Source organism: Cynocephalus volans, chromosome 4 (assembly GCF_027409185.1).
Source record: "Cynocephalus volans isolate mCynVol1 chromosome 4, mCynVol1.pri, whole genome shotgun sequence".
Lineage (NCBI taxonomy): Eukaryota > Metazoa > Chordata > Mammalia > Dermoptera > Cynocephalidae > Cynocephalus > Cynocephalus volans.
Genome location: NC_084463.1, coordinates 89,730,019 through 89,749,379, shown reverse-complemented (window position 1 = coordinate 89,749,379; position 19,361 = coordinate 89,730,019). Strand labels below are relative to the sequence as shown.

Here is a 19,361-nt window from a genome sequence, read left to right as displayed (position 1 = left end):
GGTATGCTATTGTATATAGATGACCAATGACCAGAGAATACCCCCATTCCAGATGAAACTCTATCTTAACCTCAGGGAAGCAGGGAAAATCTCAAAAGGGTTGGAGTTATTTTGTCCAGTACTCAGTGACTAAGTCAAAAATAAAGGTGAATTATAGTAAATAAGTGAATATTTCTTATATACCTAAATTTACAGACCAAGAGGCCAGCTCAATGATGATCTGATCTTGTCCCTTCTCCTAGTAGCCAAGTCTTCTGACTACCAGCCTAGGTTTTTTCATCATATTACTAATATTGATGATGACAACACAGGATATGATGTTATAATTCAAGACAAAGAAAATAGATAATGATCTAAAAGAGCATCTTACCATTTCCCACATTTTCTGGTAAACTTCTATTCATCTTTTGTGTCTCATTTTAAATATCACATCTGCCCTAGATGAGATTCAGTGCTCCTCATCTGTTTCCATGACACAGTGTATTAACCTCACCACACAGCATTGAAATCACATTCCCATATCTGTCTTCCTGACAAATTCTAAGAATCATAAAGGCAGAGATTGATTATCATTTGCCACAGCAAAACACACATCTGGCACAGTGCCTGGCACATAGCAGGCACTCAATAAATCTTTGTTGAATGGATAAATGATTAAATAAATAAATGGAAGTAAAGCTATTGCCTTAAATATATACATGAGTTTACCCTTTAAAAGAATTTTAGCTTATTCATTAGCTATGAAGGAATTTAAAGAGAACAGAACCTAACAGTTTCATTCCAAGTCTTACCGTACTTTCAATGATAAAGATGTCACAGCTCTCCAAAATGACAGGCCCCCTAACAGAAGCCTCCGAATCTTACCCTAACAGAGTTAGGGCCTCAGTGGTTAGCAAAATGGTATCATCAGAAGAAAGAGGATACAAAATCTTACCCATAGCTTTTGAAAGTTTAAGTTTAGTAACTAATTTTCACAGGATTTTTTACTTCATAACACATCATTCCTCTTGAACTCAAGTCCTAAAATAAATTGGATCAGGAGAATTGTTTAATAACAGAGGTGACTTGGCCATGATTCTTGAAATAGCTTTGACAAACTTACTAAAAATTGAATCAATGCAGAAAGGTTACTAGTTGGAATTCAGAATGACTGACTGAAGAAGAGACTGGGCAAAACTCATGATCCGTTGCTGACAAAGCAACCTACATAGAGGATACAGAGCCCTAGAGTCTCAACTGCTAACAAATTCCTGAGCAGAAATTGTAGCTGGGAACAGATCCCCTTACCCTAATAAAAAAGATGTTATTCATCTCAGCCTTATACTAAAAAATATTTTATAATCACTGATATGGTAACACAGTAAATATTAAGAAATAAAGGCATATAAAGAAATATATAAGCAAGAAAGAATAGCATTCTTGTAGTTTAGTGAATATATTATTATAGAATAGTAAGGGATTTATTTATTGACAGAGGCATAAATAAACTGAATGACATAATTCAATGTTTTAAAAATCCAATGTTTTGTGTATATCTTCTTACTGATTAGACTCCTCTACCCAAAAAAGTAAAAAATAATAGGCCTAAAGGAGAGATCAAATATTCTATCTTGAATGGAGCTCTTAGGCAGTTTCCCAAAAACCTAGAAGTTCACACATTTTATGGTATCAAATTATTAGCATATTATTTACATACTTTCCCAATACATAAAACATGCAAAATAAAATCAATTAACACATAATTTTACCTCTATGCCTACTATTTGCTTCCTAGCATACTCCTTATCAGAAGTTGAACACAAAAAGTATTCTTCTGTTTCTCCAGAATGCTCTTTTTTCTTTTTTTCCGGCTGGCCGGCATGGGGGAGGAATGCTCTATCTTTATGCCTCCGGAATTGATAAATATTTTCCAACATCAAGAGTCTGTGTCTTCATGGTTTTTCAATAACCCTCTCAACCAAGGTCAAGATGATCCTTCTGGACAATTTAAATCTAAACACATCTTTAGTAAATGATCTATTTTACTTTGACTTAACAGCAATTGCAGAAGTTTGAAAACTGTTTTTTCCCATCCTCTCTCTGAGAAGATTCAGTGCTTAACTCTTTTGAGTTTTATTGTCTGCGGGGAAAAAATAATAAAGTTTTGTAAAATACAAGAAGCATCTGGATACAGCACTGGTATGGCAAACATGAAAGTTCAAACACAAATTTGGTAAAATGTATACAAAAGGAATAAAATAGCCACTCGGGTGCAGTCGATAAATTCAGGTACATATTTTCCCCCTTATTGATTCTGGGGAAAAAAATTATTTTCAGAACTTAAAAAAAGCTAGAGCTGGAAAGAGAGTATGCCCAGATAATGAAAGGCAAATGTAAATTAGCGAGATACCACTAAAAAGAAGTTAAGCTACAAAGTGAAAGAAAACAAATAATGAAAGAAGAAAACTTTAAATAAGGAAGAAATAAGCAGAAGAGTTCTAAGTTCTCTTCCCTGGAGAGAGGAAAACTAAAGAAAAACAGACATGACACTTTTATGAAGAATAGTCAACCAGAAGCAAAGACATACTTAAAAGACTGTGAGCCCAGTAAACAATCTCAGTTGCAAGGGTGACCATGAATATATGGCAATAGCATGTCTTAGAATTCTAATTATATATTACTCAGCTTTCAAAAAAGATACAATGTGAAAATAAATCATTATCAATGAAAATGATAGTATTTAACTTTCATTGCATGGTAAAAATCTGCTTTTACATACTGTATTATACAGCTGAGAACAGCTGCAAAAAAATAATTCAAAGGAAATAAAGTTTCACATAAATTAATAACATCAGGTAGACTTCTATAACAGTTTAAAAGAAGCTAATAAGATAATTAATAGGACAATTTTTAAAAACACAGAAATAAAATGAGCATCTATCTCAAAGTATAAAAAGCATTGATTTCTTCCTATATTTAATGACAATAAGAACAAAAAAAACATTCAAAAAAGTAACTGCACTGTACTAAAAAATTCTGTTGAAGCACATTTTATCCTTAAAACAGAGACTTTCTGCTGAAAACACAGGGAAGAACACAGCTATCATTAACTTTTATTTCTTACATTAACCCAACATGAAATCATATCAGATCAATTCAAGAACTCTTCTTAAAACAGCCCCTTATGACACACTATGATCTTGCATTATATCAGAAAAGCTAATACAACTTATCTTGGATTGGCCCTAAATTTTCACCAATTGACATATGCCAAAGATTGCCCTAAGGGTTCAACTGGAAGCAAAATAAGTTATTACTGTAGTTAAGAGAATCTGAAAGTGTCAAGGAAAAAAATCTCCTACAGAGAAACAGAAGAGTCTTCTGCTGATAAAACAAAGATCTGTAAAAATGAGAAGAGACTGGGCTGGGAGAGCTAGGAAGTAATGTTATTAAGCAAAAGAGCAGGTTTGAGATACAGCAGTTTCAGCTTACTCAAGAACACCTAGAAAACAGGCTTAGTGAGATGTCACAACCATTCCCACTTCCCACCACATTTATGTTATCAATGACAGAATCCCCTCTCTACTTTGACAACAATATACAAAATAAACAAATGAAAATCTGTCTTATGAAAATTTCATATTTTAACAACAATATATTCAACAATGAATAAACACATGGCTCTGTGGGGACAGGTATTGTTTAAAATCACACTGTCTAGCTCTTCCATCATATCTACCGTATGTAACACTGGAGAAAGAGACTCAAGATGACGGAGAACACTGTTCCCTGCAGAATAAATCTAGGTTAAATTTTAAAATATTTGTTTTTCTTATGTAATAGAAACAGTAGAGATAGTAAGCTTAGCCAATTAAAAATACAATGTGCATGTAATAACTTGTTTGGATAGTTGTCTATACCATTCAAAAATATATATCTTAATACTAACAGTTTTAAGAAATTAAAAACAGATAAATTGTCGAACTGGATCAGTTCATAAAGTAATTTATATAGTGTACATACTTTAGTATAATACAAATATACACTAGTTCTGCTAATTAGAACTTGTTGATTCTTTAAAACATTTGACTCATTACATCAATCTATTATTAAAGAAGAAAGGAAGAAAAGGAGGGAGGGAAGAGAAGGAGAGACAGGAAGGAGGGGGAAAAAGGAAGTCTCTATAATACTATCTCTTAAAGGATTATAATTTTCAATAATGTATCAGCGATTTCTGTAACACTTCCTTTAAAGGTAAGAACTTTTAAGAAACTCAGTCTATATGGTTCACCCTGCCCAGTTAAATTATACCTAGAACATCAACTGCATTTCCTTCTCATCCTTCCCACATACATTTTTATCCCTTTCTCTCTCTCTCTCTCTCACCCTCCCTCTCTTCTCTCTTCCTTTCCACTCTCTCTCCCTCCTCTCCTCCTCACACACACAATGTGTTTAATTATTAGTCCAAAATGAGGTAGTCCAAAAAGGACTGCCTAGAGAAACGGTAGAAAGAATAAAAACACTCATTGAGTTAAATAAGTCAAAGAGCCATATCATTTATTGGCTACATTCCCCAAACCATTCTTGTTTCAGATAAACCGATTGTGTCAGGTCTGGACAAGTGTGGCTCCAAAATCTCATAAAGAGTACTTCCCTACTGGTATTATGGGCAACAATGGGGGAAGGAAACAATCCCAGTCTTAAACTGTGCAAAAAGCATAGGTCTAGGTGTTTCAAAGGTTTATATGTCATTGTACCTCTCTACAGATACCAGCTTGAATGAAGCATCTCAGTGATTACAATTTTCTTCAATGAACATTCCAAATCCACAGGTAGAAGAATTAAACACCATGCAGAGCCAGGTTGCAATTTAACCTACAGTTCGACCAGAGTTTTAGTTTCAGATCATAGCTACTCATATAACTGGACAACATTTGGATCTATGTTAGTCCATGTGTAGTAGAGTTCATGGGTGCTCACATAAATTTTGATTCAAAACTCTTGAGAAACTATAGTTGATCTCATCTTCTGTATCACGTCAAAAAAAAAAAAAAAACTGCTTTCACTAGGATTCTTTGGAACAAAGTTAATCTAGGCTAAATTGAATCCCCAAGGTCTGACCTATAATAAACTATGCTTCAGAAACCCAATGGATCTTGATTATTTCCACGTAATAAAAGCCGTTAAGGGGAAGGAAAAAGTAGGTGTTTGTCTCATTTGGAAAACTTGACAATCATGTTTTTAGATAATGCATGTATCAGTTACCAAAATTTTGCTTTATCACAAAAGTGGAGATTTATACTAGAATTAACCCAAATATGAAATCTATGTTTTATCAAAGTATAAATTATAAAGCTATAATTCGGTTCAGTGCAAACAAAATTACTTTGCTATCTTTTACAACTGTGTAATTAACTTGATAAATATTAACTCTTTGGGGAAGAGCTCCACTATACAAGTTTCTTTTTAAAACTTTGTTTAAAAGTAACCTTTAACAAGTTAAGAAAACAAAGTAAAGAAGATCCCAAATCGATGGTACCAAATCTATTCTTATTACAAATGGTGATATAGACAACCTGATTTAAGAAATTAAAAATTTCTACAATTAAATACTATAGACCTACTTCATTTTACTTTAGCAAAAATATTACTGAATGATGTACCACTGAAAAGATAATTACAATAAATATTTCCCTAATCCCAACCAAAATCTTACACTCAAATGGAATACAATTTAAATTACAAATACCAGAACGAATAAAAGACAGAAACATATATTATACATGAACCTCACAGCCCACCTTTCTTCTTGACTGGCATTCTTGGGTCTTTCCACTGCCACAGGATTCAAGATCTCTTTTCAGGTCTCAGCTTGATCGAGCTGGATTGAGGCCAAGAGCCAGGTAACTGTTGTAAACCACTTCACTGTTCAGTTCTGAAATCCAGGCTGAGTCTTCTACTTCAGATAAAGAAAATAATGTTGTATTTTTTTCCACAGCTAAACTTTTTATACACTGACCACACAGTTCTGAGAAAAATAATTTTAGTTTTTCAGGTTTTTCAATCTTTATAAAATCTTTATTCTGTTTTTTAAAGAAGAGCTGAGAAAATTATTGTAAGCATAGAAAATGTTATCAAAGCTCCTCTTCAGGCAGCGACATTTTTGGAAGTTCAATGACTAACTCAATTAAGGCACAAACCAAATTTAGACAGTTGTCTCATTACTTTATACATGACCAAATTCAAAGATGAACGGGATGATAATAAAGTTCCTCAAATTTTAGAAAAAATTTAAGCCCTCCTCCCCCCCAAAAAAAGAAATACTTTTAAAAACCTCTTTGACTCTGATCTCTAAAAAGGTGGGTGAGTTTGAACAGTTTTCTGGGGCAGAAGACAGACTGAAAGGCCCCTTTCTATTTACTGGACCAGAAGTTCCGGATCTCACCACCTCAGTAAGACAGGATCCAGCTTGCTGTCACTTTCTTTTTTTTTTTTTCTTCTGTGCTCTCCAAGCCCCCCAGGCTTGATCCTTAATGCCCCTCTGATTCTGATCCTCCCATGTATTAACCGAGAGGATTGAAAAGAAGGAAAGCAATCCCTTGGCATGGAGACATTAAAGTGACAGTGCTACTCAATGGGCACTTGATGCAGGATGAGTTGGCGAAGCAGATTTCTTCACACTGGAGTCATTCACATCATGCCATCTCCTCGCATCCAAGCAGCTCTCTATCCAGCGAGGAAAAACACTGAGACTGTTCGAGAGGAGAAGCCAAACCTTCCCCCAAAGGTGTTTTCAGAGACGCTGTAGTAGTATTAGGCGTGTAAGCAAAAGCTATGCAAACGGTCCACGATTTCCTAAATGAGAGAGTGCAGCTGCTTGGCTTCCACATCCACCCTTTCTCTCAATTTCTCTCCAAACTACCCACCTTCGTTCTGCAGAAAAGACAAGAAATCTCTCTGCCACCGCTGGCCACCCCTGCCCACACCCCGTTCTTATATAGAAGAGCACTGAAATGTCCTGCACCCTCCACGCGATGAAGCGTTTCCTCAGGCAGGAGAAACAGCAGCACTAGAAATTATATAACTCTCGAATTTGGCTTCTCTAAGACACGGAGACTGGAGGGTCGGGGGTTGACGGTCTGGGAGATACTGCTGGGCATTTAACGTGCACGAAAGAGCGCCAGGCCTCCGCGCAACGCCCCCCGCCTCGAAACACCAGCTGACAAGGGGTCTTCCCAGGGGCTAGGGGGCAAATTCCCCTCCGGTCCCTTTCCAAGAGGGCGAAAGGATGGAATATGAGGGGACTAAAGACCGCGAAAAAGAGTCAGACGGCAGCGAAGGGAGGAGGCTAGTCGAGGCTGCTCTGACGGCTCTAGGCGGCCGCTTGGGGGCTGTGAGGAGGAGGTGTCCGAGAAACTGGAGCCATAACACACCCGCCAGGTCAGAGGGGCGAGCTCCCTCAAGGCAGCTAACGGAGCCGCACTGAGGACAGGAAGGCGCGCAGCGACATTCTTAGGCTGAGACCGCCCCAACCTCCCCTCAGGATCGCAGAAGGGAGACATATGCAGACAAATAGCAGGAGGAGGAAACGCAGGGCTGGCACGGGGGACGGGCCCACAGGCTTCTGAACCTCTTCGAAACCAATGAGTGGACGTAGTTTCTGGACGCCACGTCCAATCACAGCCAGGATGGAGGGCGCGGCTTTTGACTGAGTGGGGGAGGGTCCAGGCTGCAGGCGAGAGGCGAGAGAGCGTTGAGTCCCCACCACTTCCCGCCCAGGGCGTTCTGGGTCCCCGCCCACCCGCGAGTCACGTGGGCAGCCAAAATGGCGGCGCTCGGGCGTGGGGCTGCTGGTGTGGTACCGGTGGGAACTGGGGAAGCGCAGAAGGTAGGCGAAAACCCAATGTGGTACGAAACGTAATTTCTGCAGTCTCAAAGTGTTGGCGAATTCTTCTGACATGATGCATGTGAAGAGGATTTGAAACGCTGAAGAGAACAGCCCCCAAGTCCATGCAGGGAGAACTCGAATAAATCCCCTTTTGCTATGGAAAGAAGTGGAGAGGAAGTAGACCTAAAGTCTGAAGCTTGTCTTCTCTTGCCTCCGGGCCTTTGCACAAGTCTTTCTTTCAACTTGGAATACTTCCCCCTAATCCCTCCCCCCCACCCCTGCCAAAATCTCTTCTTTAGGTTATTCGTTTAAATGTCACTTCCTCCGGGAAGCCTTCCCACACTTCCTCTCACTAGATTAAGTTTGGCTTTCTTTGTTTCTTTATGGCACCCTCATTCTCCGTTTAAATTCCCTGCTTTTTTGGTCCTGGCCTCTCGCAAGGTTAAGGGTTCCTGAGGACATTGACGATATCTTAATTAGCCGGGAGCTTGCATGTACCAGGTACTCCGTAAATGATGACGAAAGTTGAATAAAATTCTGAAGGTCAGGTGAAATGATATACATAAAGGCACTACAGAATCGTAAAGTGGTTTGCAAACTATAAACTGACATAAATGCACTCTTACTGGTATAAGCATGGTGACCAGATGAGTGGCCTTAGACTAGTTAATTTTTAGGTGAAATGTTGATTATAGCAAAATCTTTACATTTCAGTAAATGTAGAAGTCTTTCTGAAAGTTACTAGTCTTTATCTTTGCTTTAGTAAGGGGAGTGTAATGAAAGCAATCGCTTCTTTATTTTGACAGCGCCTTGTAAAGACTAGGCACTCAATAAATATTTGCTATCCTGTTTTCAGTATTTCATTATTTACTGTCTCAGGCTTTCATGAGAGACAGAGGATAAAGATCATTGTCAGCAAGCAGCTACTGTTTCCATCTCCCCACCTGAAGAGATAGAGCAGGGAGAGCAGGTATGGCCTGGCTACTTTCTTGGAATGAGAAAGGGGGAAACTAGTAAACAACAACTCAGTATCTCAGTAAGTTATCCTTCTAAACTAAGTCCTAAGGCAAGTCAGCCTTTCTAAACCTCAGTTTTCTCATCTGTAAAAGTAGAGATGATCATTATCCCACCAGTTTCTCAAGTTATTGTATGAATCAAAAAGCTACTTTCTAACAAATAATAAGAGCTCAGTAAATGTTGATTGCATCACTAACAGAGTACGTGGAAACAGATTACATGGTACCTGGCAAATGACTAGACTCTAAATTTTTTAAAATCTGAATCTGTAGAATTTTATAAGGTTTTATTCAATATTAATATCATTAGCTATTATGGTTCTGGAATTTTTTGTTTTCTAGGATATCAAGATGGCAACACATACGCATAGTCAGCCCAGTCCTCTAGAAGATGCAAAGCTCAGAAGACCAATGATCATCGAAACCATAGAAAAAAATTTTCAATATCTTAGAAAAGAAAAGTAAGGGAGAGACACATCCAGACTGAAAGTCAATAACTTTGTTTAGAGATCTTTTGTATTGCCATTGTTTCTGAGGAGTGTCTTAAGATCCTATTAACTGTATTGAGTTGGTTATGAAGAGAGCTTTTAAAAAAAAAAACAACTGGAGGGAAAGATGGACAGATGAAAATTGTGATTTGTTGGAATATTTGGGATTGTGGATAATTTCTTTTGCTTCTTAAAAAAAATGTCCAATTATTGCTGAAACATTTTTGTGCAATAAATATTTGTAATTAAAAGTAATTAGGAGAAAACCATGGGGGGGAGGTACTTATACTTAATTGATGAGCATTTGTAATTAAAATCAGTTTAGGATTGATTATCTTGGCCACAGTACTGAGTACAGCCAAAAGGATTACAGATTCTATGGTGTACATTAGTCTCACATCATTTTGACTTTTAGATTAATAGAGCTCAAGAATAAAGTTAAAGGACAGTTGATCTTGAACTTCAGAAGTTTCTGGATTTAGGTGTGAAGCAGAATAACTAAAATTAAGTCTACTGGATCTCTTTAGATGAAGTTTTGAAAATCCTGGACAAATCTTAAATGCATCTGGATTAATTCAGAAATAATTATTTTCTAGAAGTTGTAACCAAATCTAAACAGCTTCTTTTTTTTTTAGATGACCTTAAGCAAATTAATTTTCTTTTAGTAGCAAGAAAAGCATTCTTGCATTTAGGTAGCTCATAAAATTTGGCTACATTGGAACATACATAATTTCTGGCCAAAATTTATTCTTTCTTAAAAAGAGCTTCATTTTAGCTGGCTGGTTAGCTCACTTGGCCAGAGTGTGATAACACCAAGGTCAAGCATTTAGATTTTGTATCAGCCAGCCACCAAAAAAAAAAAAAAAAAGGAAAAGGGAACCACCCTAAATATTCTCAAAAAGAGAATTATATTCTCCCAATAGAATACAGATTCCATCAGGAGTGGAATTTGTTGTTGTTGTTCTCTTCCCCATACTTGCCACCTACAAAAGACACTATAGTAAGTGATCCAGAAATATTTGATGTCAAGTAAATATGTAGTAACAACTATCCAGGAAAGCATATATCCATTAGGAGAATATTATGTTGAATTTTAGTTTTTCTCTTTGTTTCTCCTATTAGCACCGTAAATATATATGGAACAGTGTTCTTTGGAACAACAGCTGGTTTCTCTGGAATACTGGCAAACTTCATTTTCAGACACTGCTTCAAGGTTAAACACGATGCTTTGAAGACATATGCATCATTGACTATACTTCCATTTTTGTCTACTATAATTACTTACAAGCTCTTTGTAACTGATGCTTTGTATTCAGGTAAATTTAAATCCATTAATGTATAATGTTATGTTTAAGTAAAGTTCCTCATTAACATATGCCAATAATTCTTTCTTATATTTGTATATTGCTTTATTGCTTACAAAGTACCTTCCCATATACATGGGTACTTCAAAAAATTCATGAACCAGAAAAAAAAAAAACTTCATGGAAAAATGGAATTAAAAGATAATATGAATCTTTTCATGAACTTTTTGAAGTGTCTTAGTATTGTCCTATTTGATCCTCATGACAATTTTCCTGATTGGGCAGGGCAAGTAGTATTGTCCCTTTTTTATAGATAAGCAATCTAAACTGAGGCATATTCAAGTACACTAAGAAGCAACATAACATACTAGGAAAAGAACAAGCTTTGGCATACTACCCACATGATTTCAGATCCTGCCTCCCACTACTTAAGTTTTATGACATTGGACAAGTCATTTATCTCTGAGGCTGTTGTCTTATCTGTAAATTAGGACTAATTGTACTTCTCACAGGATTGTTCTGATAATCAAAAGATACTGTATGTTAAATGCCTAACACAGTATCTGGCATATTATAGACTTCTAATGTTATTTCTTGCCTCACTTACCTTAAGTTTTATAGCTAATAATTGGTGGAGGCTCTATCCCCTGTTCACTCTTCAGGTCACTGCTTAAATATCTGTTCCCCAGGGAAACCTTCTCTGACACTCTAGTGGTGGGTTAGGTTTCTAGATACATCCTCTATACACTTTACCTTCAAAGTATTGTGCACACTTATTTATTTAAATATTTTTCTAATGTCTTTCTTACCCACTGGACTGTCCAGGTCAGAGATCAAGTCTTTCTTATGTACCACAGTATCCCTAATACTGAGAATATGCCTGACACATAGTAGACAATAAAAATGTAATAACCTAGTATCCAATTGTTTGAACTGCTACTTTAGTATTCTTATTATAAAATTGCTTCTATAACCACATATGTAAAAGGTAGTTATCCGTATGGTAAAGTGTAATGAAATCATTTGTAAAACATGCTGCATTTCCCTGTTATTACCATAGATTTTGAATACTTAATACTGTTTCACTGTGGCTGAGGACAGTGCAGATAACTACTCAGACACAACACTTTCTTAATAGTTTTTATCCTAAGTTTGAAAGGGAGACCAAATTTACTTTTGTTTTCCAGGTAATATAAGCAAGGAAAATTGTGTTCTGAGAAGTTCACTGACTGGCTTAGTATGTGGTGTTTTTTATCCCAGTGCTTTGGCTTTTTCTAGAAATGGACGACTGGCAGTCAAGTAAGTCTGTCTACTCATTTCTTTTCTTCCTTTTTTTCCTCCCTTTGTTCCTGTTAACATACTCTCCTTATTCTTTAGATGTCAATGATATATTTTAATCAAAATATAGTAGTTTGGTATTTCAAATAGCTAACTTTTAACCTTTTCGCTGTCTGTGTGATAGATTTAGAATGGAAACTATCAGGTTAGTAGAAAACAGCAAACTTTTGATGGGATATATATCCAGGAGAAGTGACTAACTCTTTTTCCTTTTTAGGTATCATACTGTTCCACTGCCACCAAAAGGAAGGGTTTTACTCCATTGGCTTCTGCTTTGTCAAACAGAGATGAAAGCAATGGCAGTTCCTCTAATCTTTCAGATAATTTTTGGAGTATTCAATGGTCTACAACATTACGCAGCATTTGAAAGGACACACGAGAAAACTGTACATGAAGATTAACCAAAGAATGAATGGATACTGACTCAGAAGGGATTTTTATGATGAGGACTCGGGCATTGCTGAAAGACTTAAAAGTAACTCTGGACAGACAGTTTGTTTCTGTCCCTTATGCCTGGTATATAGCAGATACTCAACAAATATGCAGTAATTAAATAAACAAGTGTACGTTTTATTTTTCTTTCTTCATTGTATGTTTATTTTGCCTGGTATATAGCAGATGATAAATATTCAGTAATTCAATAAATGTAAATGTAACAAATGTAAGTTTCATCTTTCTTTCCTCGTTGTGTATGGAAATTAGTTTGGGACCTTAAGGTCTGTTCTATGCATATATACAAGTATTCATTCATCAAACATTTATTAAGCTCCAGCTGTATCTCAGGCACTGTGTTACACATAATAAGAAATCGTCTTTACCCAGAAGAAAGGCATAATTAGAGAAGGAATGAGAAACATGACCACATAGTTTGAGAAGTATGCATATAATCCTGTGGGGGCACTGAGGGTGTGGCTCTTAATTTAGGCAGAAAGCGAAGTTATGGGGAAAAAAGTGGCATTTGAGCTAATTTTTTTTTTTTTTTTTTTTTTTTGACTGGTAAAGGGATCACAACCCCTGGCTCGGTGCCGCTTGCACCACACCCAGCTAGTGAGCGCACTGGCCTTCCCCATATAGGATCTGAACCTGCGGCCGCAGTGCTATCAGCGCTGCACGCTCCCTAGTGAGCCACGGGGCCGGCCCACATTTGAGCTAAATTTTGAAGAAGGAATTAGAAGTTCATAAGAAAGCAAGATATGGAAATAACATATAGTGTGTTCTTCTACTGTAAACTAATTCAATATATTTAATTTTCTTCTTACTTACAAATTGTCCTTGTTGTGCAGTTTGTTTGTTGGTCACTGGTAGGTCCTGGGATCCAAACTCTTGACCTTGGTGTTATAATTCACTGTGCACTTTAAAGAACATTTATTGAGTGCCTATTTGCCATGCATTAAGATAGGCACAAGGGTACAGAGAGTCAGTCCCTGCCCTCAGAAGCTTCTAATCTAAAGAGTTCACAGTGTGCTTCCTTAGAGTCTGCTGAAGCATTTCTAAAATACACATTTATCTTAGTTCAGGAAATGAACACTGTTTGATGGGAAGAATAAGTTACAGAATGGAACCACACAGCTTATTCTCCTTGTCCTAATCATATTCATTTTGAGATTGAAGACTTGGTAATCTGGGAAATACAACAAGGTTGACCTATTTTCACCTTCCCTGCCACCTGAAAGTTGAATAGCTTTGTACCTTATTCCATGACTTCAAATTGTCTTTTCTTAGATAAAAAGTCTGGCAAGGCAATCTATATTTTCCTGTGGCTTTGGGAAACAGTATTTGACAAAGTAACTATAGGAAGCCTGAAAGGAGAAATTAAGGAAACCTTGGTATTCTGGGCCTGAGTTCAAAGGTGAAGTTTAGGTGAACCACAGTGAAGAAAGGCAACAAGGACCTAGAAGCAAGATAGTGCAAAGTACAGCCTGGAGCTCCACTCAAAGATCAAATTCTGGCTTCCCTACTTAGGGGTAGGATGGCTTTGAACAAACCACTTCCACTCTCTGTACTTCAGTTTCCTTATCTGTAAAATGAGGAATAAAAATTGTACTCATCCTCATAGTGTTGTGAGGGTTAAATTAATTATGTAAATCAAAACAGTGCCCAAGTCATAGGAAGTCCGTATGTGTTAGCTGCTGTCTTAGTCCATTCAGGCTGCTGTAACAAAATACCACCGAATGGGTGTCTTATAAACAACAGAAGTTGATTTCTCACAGTTGTGGAGGCTGGGGAGTCCAAGATCAAGGCACCAGCAGATTTGGTATTCAGTGAGGTCCTGCTTTTTGATTCACAGATGGTGTCTTCTTGCTGTGTCCTCACATGAAAAGAGCAAGACAGCTCTCTGAGGCCTCTGTTATAAAGGCACTAATCTCATTTATGAGGGCTCTGCCCTCATGATCTAATCACTTCCCAAAGACCTCGCCTTCTAATACCATCACGTTGGGGGTTACAATTTCAAAATATGAATTTTGGGGAGACAAATAGGCCATAGCAGCTGCCATTATTGTTGATATTACTGCATATCAACTATGGTGGGTTTTTCCTAGCCTGTAGTTACCAGTCTAGCACTATTTTATGAAAGATTAAAAGGAAGCACAGCAAAGAGAATTCACAAGATTATCTTTCATCCGAATAAATATGTACTCACTTATTCGGCTAATATTTACTCAACATCTATTGTATGATAGCTATCTAATACCACATGTTGGGTAAGTTACCTAACCTTTCTGACTGTGTTTCCTGTTAAAACAAATTAAGAACTTCTTTGTAGTCTGGTTATGAAGATTAAAGTAAATAGAAACATACCATACCCATACCATACCTGGCATGTAGGAGTTGCTCAATAAACATGTTTTCATTGTCTGTTTGTCCTGATATGTGAATAATAATGAATAAGATATGGTCCCTATTATGAGAACTTGCCTTTATACTTGCCTCTTCTCCATTTCCTCCAAGTTCTTTCACCATGTGATTTTCCCCGCTTTTGTGTTATATCACATTGCATCACATTGCTTGCATTGTATTGTATTGTTTTGATTTTCTCCCTGCTTTTGCACAATTGCATTATCTTGCATTATCTATTCAGTATTTGATTTCCAAGTTTAAGCAGTAATCTAAAAATGAAGAAATGGTTTTCTACGGATGTGATTGAATTTTACAGAATTCGTTCACTTACCTTCCTGAGCCTCGTTTTAAGAAAAGTAATTCTTTCAAAAGATACATAGCCCATAATCCTCTAGCTTCATCATCCTATCCCTACAAAGACAATCACACTAGCATTAATAAACATGAATAATGGAAACTTGGTAGCCCTGAACTCCACCAGCTTCACTATAGGAACAACCCCCCCCCCACGTCTGCCCAAGATTAAACAGCAGAAGAAATGATTAGTGAACCTAAAGACATAGCAATAAAAACTATTCATAATAAAACTGAAAAAAAAAATGAACCTTGCATTATGAGTGGCTTATATACTTGTAATTAAAGTCATCCTAGGGAGGGAGAAGCAGAAAAAAAATTTTTTTTGAAGTATTAGTGACTGAAAATTTACCAAATTTGGCAAAAACTATAAAGCCAAAGATTCAAGAAGCTCAATGAACTCTAAGCAAAATGAGTACGAGAAAAACTACCCCTAAGTAACATGATCAAATCAAATTGCTTAAAATTAGTGAAAAAAAGAAAAATCTTAATAGAAACCAAAGAAACACATTTCACACAGAGAAACTATAAGAATGACAGCAATCTTCTCATCAGTAACAATACAAGCCAGAAGACAGTAGAGCAAAATTTTTAAAGTACTGACATTTAAAAGAATGTCAACCTAGAATTCTGTACCCAGCAAAAATATCTTTTAAAAACTAAGGCTAAATAGGGAGAGTGATGTCAGCAAAACGGCAGAATAGAAAGCCCTAGACATCCCTTCCTTCATGGAGACAGATTTAACAATACATAACCAAATGCCTCTGTGAGAAATCCAGAAACCAATTAAAAGATTTCTGCACCCTAGATGAGCACAAAGCCAACTGCATCAAAGCAGGGTAGAAAAATGTCTGGCACTTTTGCCAGAAACCTTCCCACCCACCACCCACTCCCAGTATACACTGCACAATTAGGAGGAAACTGCCAACTCCTACATTCTACAGGAAATATGTAAGTCCAATGTTCTGCCATTTAGGGCATTTGGGGGGTCTGCCCAAGGCACTGTTTTCTGTCTTGCCTGAATCCAACCACTGCCAGAAATGAGGTGCCAGGTTGGGGTTTCTGAGAACAAAGATGATCAACATGCAGCAGAGTCTGCAGTATTATAGAAAGACACTAGGAAGAACTCCAGTACCATAGCTTACTACAGTCACAGAGAGGCCACATTATCACAGACAGATACCAGAATAGAAGCCCACAAATCTCCTCAAGCTCAGAAAGAATTTATCCCCAGGAAAGGATTGAGAGGTCTCCAGAATCTCTAGTTGGGTTGAATGGAGAAAGTTCTTCCTACACAGAACCAGACCACAAAGTCTGGGACAGTCAGTTAATTCTTCAAATTTCAAAATCTAAAGAAAAATAGCAAGACATACAAAGAAACAAGAAAACATGACATATTTAAAGGAACAAATTAAATCTCCAGAAACCAACCCTTAAAAAAGGAGATATATGAATTACCAAAGAATTAAAAATTACTATCATAAGGATGTTCAATGAACTGAGAGAGCACAAAGACAATTAAACAAAATCAGAAAAATTGTGCATGAACGAAATGAAAATATCAACAAAGGGGTAGAAACTATGAAGAAAAACAAAATAGAAATTCTGGATTTGAAAAATACAATAACTGAATTAAAAATTTCACTAGAGGAATTCAACAGCAGACTGGATCACACAGAAGAAAAATTCAGCAAATTCAAAAACAAGACTATCAAAACTACCAAGGCAGATGAGCAAAAAGAAAAAAGAATGAAAAAATAAATAAATACAGAGAGACTAAAGGACTTTCAGGACACATCAAGCAAAACAACATACATTTTATGGAAGTGCCATAAGGAGAAGATAGAAAGGCCCCAAACTTGTGAATCTCTTGTGAAGAAATGGCCCAAAACTTCTCAAATCTGAGGAGATAAATGAACTTACAAATTCAAGAAGTACAAAGAAATTCGAGTAGGATAAATCTAAAAAGACTTACACTGAGACATGTCATAATCAAACTGTCAAAAAGTCACAGACAGAGAGAATCTTGAAAACAGCAAGAAAAAAGTGACTCATCACATGTAAGGGAGTTACTATTAGATTATCAGCAGATTTTTCAGCAGAAACCTTGCAATCTAGAAGGGAGTGAAATGATATATTCAAAATACAAAAAGAAAAAAACTGCCAATCAAGAATACCGGACACAGAAAAAGTGTTCTTCAAAAATGAAAAACAATAATAATAATTTAAGATTTTCCCAAATAAACAGAAGTTGAGGGAGTTCATCCCCAGTAGATCTGCCCTACAAGAAATGCTTATGGGAATCCTTCAAGTTGAAGCAGAAGGATAATAAAGAACACAAAGACATACAAAAATATTAAACTCCCTGGTAAAGGTAAACATAGACAAATATAGAATTCTGTAGTATGGTAGTGTAGGTGTGAGCTACTTTTAAATCTGGTAGAGGATTTTAAAAACAAAAGCATAAAAAGTAATCACAAATCTATGTTAATGGGTATATAATATAAAAAGAGGTAATTTCCATCATCAAAAACACAAAGGGGGGAGAGCAGAGAGAGATGTAAAGGTTAAAGAAGTTATACAAAACTGAAGTTATCAGTTTATTTATTTATGTATTTGTTTGTTTTAAGGAGGATATGCCTATTTGATTTGCACACAAGTTATTTGCATATCTACAGGTCTATTTTTAATTTCTTTTTGTACAAGAAAAAGTAAAATATTTAAAATTTTATAATTTATTTTACCATTGGGGGTAATGAGTATATAAGGATAAAAACGCCTCCTATTAACACAGCCAATTTAAAAACATTTTAAATGTTTTAAACATTTTCTCTTCATCATCAGTGAAATATGCCTAAGTTGTTTTCAGTTTAAAATATTGTCACAGCTTTAAAATGTTTTATGTAACTGCAATGGTAACCACACAAAAAAATCTACAGAATGTATAGAAAAGGAAATAAAAAAGGACTCAACATTTCACTATAAAAAAATCAAAAAAACACAAAAGTCAACAAAGAAAGGAGGGACAAAAAAGTTACAAAACATAGAGAAAACAATAAAATGGCAATAGTAAGTCCTTCCCTATCATTAATTACTTTAAATGTAAATGAATTAAACACACCAATTAAAAGACATATATTGGATGAATGGATTAAGAAAAAAGCAAAACCAAGATCCAACTATGTGCTCTCTACAAGAAACTCACTTACGATCTAAAGGCTAAAAACTGAAAGGGCAGAATAAGACATTCCATGCAAATAGGAACATAAAGAGAACAGGGTGGCTATTCTTACAGCAGACAAAATAGACTTTAAAACAAAAACTGTCACAAGAGACAAACAAGGACATTATATAATGATGAAAGAGTTAGTTTACCAGGAAGATATAACAATTATAAATATTTCTGTACGTAACATTAGAGTTCCCAAATATATGAAGCAACCAAGACTGAATCATGAAGAAATAAAAAACTGACCAGATCTATAAATAGGGAGGAAATCAAGTCATAGTAAAAAATCTTCCAACAAAGAAAAGCCCAGGAACATATGGCTTCACTGGAGAATTCTACAAACATTTACAGAACTATTAACACAAATTCTCCTCAAACTCTTCCAAGGAATTGAAGAAGAGGGAACATTCCCAGACTCATTCTATGAGGCCAGCATTACTGATACCAAAACCAAAGACAAAATAAGAAAACTATAGACAAGTAACCCTGACAAATAGTGATACAAAAATCTTAAACAAAATACTAGCAAACTGAATTTAACAGCATATTAAAAGGATCATACACTATGACAAAGTAGGATTTATACCTATTATGCAAGGATGGTTCAACATAGGAAAATCAAAAAAGATAATATGACATATTAACAAAATGAAGGATAAAAACTACATGATCATTTTCATTGACACAGAAAAAGCAGTTGACAAAATTTAACACTCTTTCATGGTTTAAAACAACCCAAACATTTAAACTAAGAAACTACCTCAACATAATAAAAGCCATATAGAGAAAGCCCACTCTAGCATCATACTAAATGATGAAAGACAGGGAATTTCTAAGCCAGAGCCATTAGACAAAAAAAAAAATAAGGAAGAAAGAAATAAAAGACATACAAATTTGCAAAAAAAAAAAAGTAAAATTACCTGTTTA

The 19,361-nt window shown here is 36.0% G+C and overlaps 2 protein-coding genes across 3 annotated transcripts in view; one reads left to right on the top strand and one right to left on the bottom strand.

Annotated features, from left to right (window-relative positions):
• The window catches only part of DLG2 (discs large MAGUK scaffold protein 2), a 2,032,915-nt gene extending 2,026,373 nt beyond the window's left edge, over window positions 1-6,542 (bottom strand). The window contains exons 1-2 of the mRNA XM_063094161.1: window positions 6,314-6,542; window positions 5,781-5,935 (exon numbers count right to left, since the gene is read on the bottom strand). Of these exons, the coding sequence (XP_062950231.1) occupies window positions 5,781-5,799 (19 nt within the window). The 5' untranslated portion in view covers window positions 5,800-5,935; window positions 6,314-6,542. The remainder of the gene's footprint in view (window positions 1-5,780; window positions 5,936-6,313) is intronic.
• Window positions 6,543-7,794: 1,252 nt separating this feature from the next.
• TMEM126B (transmembrane protein 126B) lies at window positions 7,795-12,664 on the top strand. Of its 2 annotated transcripts, XM_063094727.1 has the most exons (6): window positions 7,799-7,867; window positions 8,747-8,837; window positions 9,226-9,344; window positions 10,494-10,687; window positions 11,863-11,974; window positions 12,231-12,664. In XM_063094727.1, the coding sequence occupies exons 3-6, from the start codon at window positions 9,235-9,237 to the stop codon at window positions 12,412-12,414; spliced, it is 600 nt and encodes a 199-aa protein (XP_062950797.1). In that variant the 5' UTR covers window positions 7,799-7,867; window positions 8,747-8,837; window positions 9,226-9,234; the 3' UTR covers window positions 12,415-12,664. The 2 variants fall into 2 exon arrangements, with proteins under 2 accessions (XP_062950796.1, XP_062950797.1); XM_063094726.1 differs by lacking the exon at window positions 8,747-8,837 and having other exon boundaries at window positions 7,795-7,867.
• The last annotated feature ends 6,697 nt before the right edge of the window (window positions 12,665-19,361 follow it).

Bases quoted from the DNA above. Each gene is read 5' to 3' on its own strand.
- TMEM126B (XM_063094726.1), top strand. From the start codon at position 7,805: ATGGCGGCGCTCGGGCGTGGGGCTGCTGGTGTGGTACCGGTGGGAACT. The intron at 10,688-11,862 runs GTAAATTTAAAT...TTTGTTTTCCAG, and splicing joins AACTGATGCTTTGTATTCAG to GTAATATAAGCAAGGAAAAT. The intron at 11,975-12,230 runs GTAAGTCTGTCT...TTTCCTTTTTAG, and splicing joins AATGGACGACTGGCAGTCAA to GTATCATACTGTTCCACTGC.